The sequence below is a fragment of the Tetrao urogallus genome, assembly GCF_951394365.1.
Source record: "Tetrao urogallus genome assembly, chromosome: 7".
In the NCBI taxonomy this organism is placed as follows: domain Eukaryota; kingdom Metazoa; phylum Chordata; class Aves; order Galliformes; family Phasianidae; genus Tetrao; species Tetrao urogallus.
This window is the reverse complement of record NC_136820.1, coordinates 8,766,317-8,775,671: the sequence shown is the minus strand read 5'-3', so window position 1 is coordinate 8,775,671 and position 9,355 is coordinate 8,766,317. Positions and strand designations below refer to the sequence as shown.

Genomic DNA, 9,355 nt, shown 5'->3' with positions numbered 1-9,355 from the left:
TGTTACCGCCTCTGTGAAGACTCTGGAAACTTTTTGTGGTGTGTTTGTGATGGTAGACATTGCCTTGATTTTGCTTCTGATGTTTATAAGGTGAAGACTGCTAACCTCCGTTCTGTTCAGCGGGTGTTTGGCACACAGCTGTCTGCACTACTGTGTGCTGAAACTAGAAATTTTGGACATGATTAAGAACGTAGATATTGTGAAGATCACAGTTCCAGTGCAGCAGACTGAAGAGAGGAGCAGTGTGAGCCTTTCTCTTTGACTCAGTTTGGTAGTTCGTTAACTGCTCAGCCAAGAGAGGGCGAGGAAACTTGTGCGGGAGCCAAAGTTACAATAGCATTCAAATGACCTTACAGCATCAAGAACTCCTCGTGTGGGGAAAACGCAAATAGAACCGGCAGTTAAAGCAAGTGTGCTGGCCAAATGGTGAAGTTCTGGAGTGGGAAAGCAGACTCGGGAAAGGAGGAATGCTACGCAGATGATCAAGAGCAAAAAGGGCACAAGAGCAGGTACAGCAGTGGCTGCTGTGGAGTTGCAGTTCTCTGATGCTGTTTGAGCTCAACTTTGAGTGTAGTATGCGTGTAATGTGTGTGCAGAAACATTGCTAACTATGTTTTCAATCAACTCAGACAGAGAGCATGCAAGTGCTGCTTTTGTGCTTTTCGGATTCCCTTAGTCTGCAGTTCAGCTGAATATTGTTTTTCAGCTGTTGTGCTGGATAACAATGCCTGGCCTCTTATTCCAGTAACGCTGAGCTGCTGTTGTACTGTCACACACAGCTTTTGTACTGTGGGGAAGGAGGAAAGACTTATGCTTTGGGATGCAAAAGTAGGGCATCAACAGTTCACAGGTGCTTGGAGGGGTCCAGCATTGCTTTTTATTCTTTTTCCTCCAAATTGGAGTTGTACTTCAGAGTCTGTTAGTCCTAGTAAAATGCCATTCTGCTTCAAATGCTGTCACACTAAGGTTTTTGGTTTTTTTTTTGTTGTTGTTTTTTGAGAATAAAACAGTAGGAATTTGAGTTACTTAAGATTTAAAGACCGTGAAAGGAACTGCTTTGGGCATCAGTTATCTGAAGTCATGTTGTTATTATTAAACAATTGCTGTGATGGCAGCAGATAAATCTGTGCAAATTTAGTCTTTGGGCTTCAAAGAAGTTGCAGTTATTTGGTATATCCACAGGATAATTTATTTGTCACATTCCAGAATCAGCAACAGAAGTGGAGGGCAGTAAACATGTTAATGTATGTGTGTGTGTATATATAAATATATATATATATATAATATTATATATATATTTATATATGCTAACAGATACATTGGTAACTTCAAGCCTCATTATTAAAGTAATCCTTGTCTGGCTGGTGTGCTGGGACTTTGTGCTGGTATTAACATGGAAGTAGAGCACAAGGTGACCTGTGCTGTACTGGGGTTTGCATCATTTTATTAAGCTCATTTGATTTTCTTGTCTGTAGTTAAATTTGAAACCAGAACGTTCAAAGAGGAAGAAAGGAAAAAAACAAAAAACAAAATGGTTACAAATTACTGCATGAATTTCAAAGTTATCAATTATTTTTCATAGAGCTCTGTTATTTTAAGAATAAGGGCTTAAATCTTGATGGATCTGAAAAACTTAATTGCTGTTGGAGAGTTAAGTGCCTGCATTCTAGTGACTGGAAGGTGGAGAAAAATAGAATTTTTTTCCCCCTAACAGTCATAGTTATTGTGAACTTTAAATACAGTTACTGTGAAATTTTAATGCGATAAATGAGGAAAAATATATATAATTCACTGTTTCTTTTTATTGCTCCCCAGTTTGGCCATCTGAACTCTGATGAAAGAATGGGTATACTGAAGGAATCTGTAAAAATGGGCAACTGCTTCTAGTCAAGTTAAGGCAGGAATTAAGTTTAACTTTTTTTTTTCCACGTGTTCTTTGTTACAAAACCCATTTTATCTCTGCGCCAAAACAATTTAAAGGGCCTTTGCATGTCTGGGAGCTTTTCAGCTTTGGAACAGTGCCTTTTAGTGCTGTTCCTTTCTCTGCGATTGGCCAACTTGAGGGAAGTTGAAATTCCTTCAACAAAAGCCTTACGTTTACCAGCCTTTTAGAAATGCAGCCGACTGGCATTACCTGCAGTGCTTCAAGTCCCCAGCACTCCCAAAATCTCAGTGCTGATCTTAGGCATCTGCAGGAGAGCAAAGGGAAGGAAATGAAGAATTGTCAAGTTGAGCGTCTGTAACATGACTTAGCAAACGATGGGAGTGCAATTGTAGTTGGTTGGAGACAGTTTGTATCAGGCAGAAATAACGCCTTCCTTGTTAGCTCCTTTTATGCTCCTCTTTCCCAGTCCCTACTAGTTCAGATAGGAATACACAGCAACCAAAGAGCACCTATATATTCTCATAGGATCCCTTGTCTACAGGGAGTAGACTAAATAAAAGGTGTTATTGAATGGAATACATTAGGCAGATTTACCTGATCATTTTTATGTGACTCACTTTCCTCTTGTAAATTCCTGTTTTGCTCCCGATAATGTTTAGGTATTGTTAATTCAGGGTTGCTATTTGCCCTGTGTACTTAACTTACCTACCCTTCTGTTCCTTTCCACTGACTGTACTTCCTTTGGGGCTTCTAATTCATCCTACAGCCATTCACAATTTGTTTTCTTTATGGGAGAGCACTTGTCTTGCACTGGTGTTCTGTGCTAAAATAAGAGATTTTCAACAGATTTTGATGTAAATCCTCTCCTCAATGTATTCTGGTCGTTGCAGTTTGATACATCTACATCTATGCTGTGGACTACTGTGGAAATAATATTTTCTGGTGAACTGCATCCCAGAATGTATCATTAACAGACTGTAGGAAGGCTGGAGGCAGAGGAAACCGCATGGAAGGTACTATTAGAAACTGCCCAGTGAGTGGGCTTGAGGTTTTGTTTAATGAGACTGGTTCTGGATGCGTGAAGGTGGCATGGATAAAAGCGGAGTAGGTCTGCACCAAAACCTGCAGGCTAGAAGGAGAGCTGAATAAATTTTAATGTGGTCTTTTAAACAGAACTGGAAATATTGGAACTAATTTATAAAACATTTACTAGCCTTTCTAATGAGGATTTTAATGTGGATTATTCTGGGACAAGTAATTTCAAATATGAAATTAGAGATGGATATGTGGCCTTTTAGAGCTTGACTTCAGATTATTGCTAGTCATTACGGGGCTGTACAGCAATCAATAGGAAAACGTGAGGATTCGAAGGGTTAGGAGGGTGTTTCACAGTGTGGTTTGTGGTGTTTTTAAATATTGATACTATTCTTCACCTGTGGTGCTGTTCCCTGTGATCACATCCCATCCTGAAAACCTTTCACTCTAAAAGAGGTGAAATGTGGTTCCTGGTGTCGTTAGGCTGCACACTCACAGGGTTTCATCACAGAGCTGGAACTGGAGTTGAAAAATGTAGCTGATGAAGAAACTTTCAATACTTCCAATCACATGCAGAGAGAATAGCTGCCTACTTAGGCTCAGAAAATCATGTGAACTTGAAAGCCACTCAGGTGCTTAATTTAGTGGAAGACTGGCCAGAGCAGCTTAATATAGATAGCTCAGATGTCATGTGGAAATTCTAATTTAGACATGTATTGATATGAGAGACCTTGGGATTATTTTCACTCGTTCCTGGCTGGATAGCTTGTGTGTTTCCTTCTCCTTACCCTACTCCTTATTCTCAGGAAATACAGTGTGCTGGCAACTGGTAATGCACAGCTACACCTAACTGTGCTAGGGAAGGTGAAGGGAATCGGGCCTACCAGCACTGATGCTCTTTCTGCATTAGCCAGTTCTCAGTGAATTCTTCAAGCTGTTTGGTCTTCAATAAACTTGTTTGGTTTCAACTCCCAGTAACTTTGACCCAGAAAGTAAAACAAGAAGAGACATGTATCTGGTAATGATGTCCTTCAGCATGATAAGAAGTATTGGTGACTTCTGAACTGGGCTTTTCCTTCTAGTAAGTGATGCTCCTGAAGTGAGGAAAGAGAACATATGTGGTAGGAAAAACACCCCTGAAAGCTGAGAGAAAAGTAGGTAAGTTTTGATGCACATCTCTCAGCCTCATCCTTCCAGTGGAAAACAGAAGAAATTTGAAAGGTTTATCCTGAAGTGGTGTGTTGGTTTTTGTTTTTAATTCTAGGTGGTTTACTTGCGTGCTTCCCAATGCTTTAACTTCACATCACAGCTACCAGCATCAAGAGCACAGTAATTTTTAACTAGGCTCTGAAAATTTTGTTTCTGGCATGGTTGTTAACATAACATCAATAGGAAGGTCATAGTGCAACTGATGAGACTTGCCCTCCAATGAAAATGTCATGGGAAAAACAAATGGACGAATGGGCTCCCTCTGTATCTCTTGCAGCCGTGGAAAATTCTGCTTTGCTAAAACCTCTTTCAGACTTTTGAAGAAAAAAAACACACTCTAAATCTTTACTTAAAATATCAACTTTTTTTTTTAATATTTTGAAGTATCACTTCAACTCTACACAGGAATTTATTTGTGATAAAACTGTCCTGTTGGTCTGGAAGCACTTTTAGATTTTAGATGCACAATTAAAAACAGAGCACATGTTCACTGTGGAGTTACTGCTGATAGCACTGCCAGGCTTCTTAAAATTAGAGCTCTTGATGCAATCTCAGCTTATGACATGTGACTGCTGATGGATGTATAGCTTCTAAAAGGGTGAGTTACTCTGGGAGGTGGCAGTGGGAAGGTTACTGTTGTTTTCCACGTGGAAAATTAAGATGTCTCAACAGTGGAGTAAAATATCTCAAATACAGATACTGAGTCAAGATGATTTTATTTTTTAAGACGCCTTGAACATTTTAGATGGCCCTTGGGCATAGCTGTGCAGTGCAGAACATGATTTGATGCAGTGTCTGAAGATGGCCTGCTTCATAGCATGTCTCTTGCATTTGTATTTACCATAAAATTGAACAGTCTGTCAGTTAACATAAAACTGACATTATGAAGGGGGAAACAGGGAAGTAGTTACATTATGGCTTTGCTGAACAGTATGTTGATGCTGATTAGAAATAGTTTCCTCAGATTACTGAGAACATCTATGTGGGGGGCAGCCTCCATCTCTGATTCATTTGCATTCGAAGTAGATTTTGTTCAAACTACCTTCCGAAATGCAAACCAGATGATTTTGTTCCATTAAATGCATGCTATTAAACACAACTCTTTTTTTGAAGGTAGAAAAGAGAATAAGCATTCTAAAATAACTATTTTTTGATGCTAATGCATTCTTACATTTTATGCAGTGCTGTGAAAATTTCCCATCCCCAGTTCTGACTGAAACATGCCCCACGTTGCTGTCAGTTCTGCAGCTCTGAACTTTGGGTGATGAAGGATCTCACGGTTTTTCCTTGGAGAAGCGATCATAGCATGCAATGACATAACACTCATGGCACATGTACCACACAGAAGTGACCTGGGCAAAACTTTGAACCTCTTCCTGTTTTGTTACCATTTTACAGTGAGGGAAATAACTTTGGAAATGTTGAGTGTTGCCCCTGGCCCATCAAATATTGTGTACTTCGTTACACAGTGCTTATATGCATCCAGAGACTCATAGAGGGCTGCAGAATTGCCATCTAATGTACATGTAAAGTGTACTGGAGGTGGTTGGTGGGTTTGAATTCCAAGTCAATTTATTGAGGTTGCTCATGAGGCATCCACCACCATGGGAAAAAATACATATATATTGTTCTGTCTGCAGTGTGCATGCAGTAAAGGCTTCCTGACTCAACAAACAATTCTTCACTGTGTGTCTTTGGTCTCTCCACCATCACGCTGAGCTGCAGGGCTGCTGTGAGGCCTGTGTGAATGTTTTCTGCTGATAATGCGTATGTCTTGTAGCTGAGGATATTTTTAGCAGTCTGGATAGATGCTCAGAGTCACCGAGGGACAGAGTCCTTGCAGAGAGCTCTGAAAGGGAGCTGCCCATGGTTTGCAATGGGAAGGAGGAAAGAGGTTCCTTTCATCCCTGACTGTTTTGTCTATTTTTGACTTTTTGTATTTCCTGAAAACTTGCAAAGAAAACACACATTTCTCAGGTTTGTTAGCTAAAGAAAGAGAGCACATGTTGAGCTAGGAATAATCTCCATGTTATTGAGGGAGAATTGCATGAAAAATTCCTTCTTGATTATAGCGAGGGGTTCTGGATCTTAAGAAACATAGACCTTTTAGCTAGAGTCAATCTCAGAGCTCTTCATACATTAGTGGAAAGGCTCTGACCTGAGGCATTTTGGGTGAAGTGGGAGTGACAGTCATTGGTGTACTGCGTTTGCTCATGCACAAGGCTTTTCTGGCTGCACAGTAACTAGAGAAGGGTGGTACAGATCGTGCCATCTCTGTCCTCCATTACGAACTTGAGTCAGGAAAGCTGCTGTTTTTTCCTGGTGGCCAAACTGCTAGTGAGACTCCCCTGAATACGTTGCCATGCTTTCCCTGCCTCCTGCCTTTCAACTTTTGATGTGTATTTTCATTTAAAACAGAGAGAATAAAGTTCAAAGGTTACCCCAGTGTTTTGATCTCCACGTGCATGGCTGAGTGAATGTGCTTGTCTTGGCTTTCAGGTTTATCTTTGCAAATAAAATGTGCAGGTAGGGAATTCAAAATAGAATTCCAGGCTGTTAGAGACTTCTCTAAATGACATACCTGGGAACGCTGCCACATAGCAGAAACATTTTGGTGATGTGTATTTCATTGCTTCGGGGACACAAAAGGTAAAGTAAAGTAAGCCATGTCAGTTGCTACTGTGCTTCGTAAAGTTCCATGAAATTGAACATTTATACGTGTGCTGAAGTAAAAGATTGCCTGGCTCTCTTTCTCTGCTTTATTGTTCATTACTCTGGTTTATGTGTTTGGGCTGTGTGTCATCTTCCTTCCTTCTGACTGGCAGGCATTGGCCATGCTCAGACTCCTGTGTGGGAGCTGACTTCTTGCTATTTGTGCTGTCTTGCCAGTTTTGTTGGGCCTAATCTAGTTGTGCAGCTCTGCCTCTGTAGGACATTTAATTCTAGGAACTTGAGTTTTATTTTCACAGCTATTTGTAATGTGTCTGAAGAGCCCAGACCATAGTTAAAACCCAGTGGCTATGGTGGTGCCTTATGCTTGCACCTAGAGGAACTGAGGATAAATGCAAACTGTACTATGGTAGCTAGACATTAAATATTGGGTTGAAGGCTGCTGGCATTCATATCTCTCACTGAGCTTGGTGACTAACTTGGGGAACAGACTTTCTTTCTGCCTTTGTAGGAGTGCTCTACCACTGTGCTCTGATGTGCATCTAAATTACTGGAATTGAGGTTTTTAAATAAATGAAGAGTAAAATTAAAATCACAGTAATCAAGAACTGAGCAGAACAGATCAGAGACTTAGTTGAGATATATGACTGTAAAAAGAAACTTTCTCATAAACAGGAATAAACTTGTGCAAGGGGAAAGAAGAAAAAAATTGTCAGAATCTGGAAACCCTCTGCAGCAGCTAAATATGCCTGTAAATCATGTGTGGGTTTCGAGAGCAAGAAAATAGTCTTTTGTGATATCTATCTGCTTGGGTTTTATATGGCTTCTTGATTGCACTGTAAGTTTGTGCCTCTCTATAAAGGCCTTTGAGAAGTTGATGAATGGCTCTGTTCTTTGCTTGTTCAGTACATGTAGGTCTGAACACAATGTAAAGCTCGAGGCAGAATGGAAACCTATGAAATTGACATATGATGCAAAAGTCAGGAGGAGAAAAGGTGCATGGATAACCCCAAAATGTGGTACCAGTTGTTAAATGGTCTCTTATCTGCTGTCAGATTTGTTCTGTGTTGCTGCTTTCCCTTCCCTCCTCACTGTAGATAGGCTTTGCCACAGCTGAAATGAATGCAGGCTTTTTTACAGCCTTCTGTTTGTTATCAACATTGGCATGTTAGCACTTGTTTCCCAGTAGGACTCAGTGGGAGGCCTTACAGGTGCATGCTGTATTGTTCCCTTGCAATTTTATGGTGTGACTGGGGAAACTGGTCTCGTATCTGGCCCTTTTGGCTCCTGTGCAAGCGATCTTAGCCTAAACCACGGATCCAAGTCAAATTGGTGTTCTTTCCTCTTCCAAGGAGGCTCCAGTGCAGTGAGAATCTTGCTACCAAAATGATATCTCTATTCTTAAGAAGGGCAACGAAGCTGTGAGGGTCTGGAGCACAAGTCTTATGGGGAGCAGCTGAGGGAGCTGGGATTGTTCAGTCTGGAGAAGAGGAGGCTCAGGGGAGACCTGATTGCTCTCTGCAACTGCCTGAAGTGAGGCTGTGGCGAGGTGGGAATCAGCCTGTTCTCCCAGGTAACAGCGATAAGATGAGAGGGAATGGCCTCAAGCTGTGCCAGGGGATGTTCAGGTTGGGTATTAGGAAGAATTTCCAAAAGAGCAGTGAGGCAGTGGCACAGGCTGCCCAGGGAGGTGGTGCAGTCACCGTCCCTGGAGGTGTTGAAGGACCGTGTGGATGTGGCACTGAGGGACGTGGGCAGTGGGCATGGTGGGGATGGGCTGGTAGTTGGGATCTTTTCCAGCCTTTATGATTCTCCATTTAATAATATAAGCAAGTATGTGCACTTTTTTCCTTCTTTCCACAGCGAAGGACAGGCATGTAAAAACTGAGCTTTTCTGTGGTTGGCGATGGTTCATTAGGGACAGAAGAGCCCATAAAAAAACACTGTAATGTTACAAAGCACAGTTCTGAATTGATGGCAGAATGCTCTGCTGAGAGGAGCAGAACATGATTCTTAGTGGTAATGAGGTGCTGTGTTTGAATCTGGATCCAGAACAGTGAGGGAGGTGGGGATGATCTAGTGTGCCAGGCTTCTACTTTGTAGTAGGAATAACTGTAATGTTTAATTTCCTGCATCTTATTAGGGAAAAAAAAGGCAATTTTTATTTTGGAAGATAGTCACTGCTTTTGCTAGAACTGGTGTATGATGGTTTGTACTGTGATATCTTTCTGACTGAAAGGATGCCCAGTAATTTGTTAAACAAATCCCTGGCTGTTAGTTGTTAGAGGGAAGCGATGGCCTGGAGATCTCTGCTGCTGTTGAACATGTTTGGTAATGGCAATTCAGTATTTCTTGTGGGAAATTCTCAATTCTTAGACCTCAAATCTCAGGGGGATGCTGTATGATATATCAGCTTGCTTGTGCTTAACGCGTGGCTGTGCTTGGATTAAAAGATTTTTTTCCATGTAAAGTGTAGAAGGAGTTAAATGAGTTGACTTCATTTCAGAGAAGTCAGTGCCTGTAGAGGATACAGAAGTATTTTTCTGAAAGTGCTGT

General features: G+C 41.2%; 1 protein-coding gene across 1 annotated transcript in view; it reads left to right on the top strand.

The window, feature by feature from the left end:
* Positions 1-423: 423 nt before the first annotated feature.
* TRAK1 (trafficking kinesin protein 1) overlaps positions 424-9,355 on the top strand; it is a gene marked incomplete at both ends in the record, with an annotated part of 98,236 nt that continues 89,304 nt past the window's right edge. The window contains one exon of the mRNA XM_079538561.1: positions 424-509. Within this exon, the coding sequence (XP_079394687.1) occupies positions 424-509 (86 nt within the window). The remainder of the gene's footprint in view (positions 510-9,355) is intronic.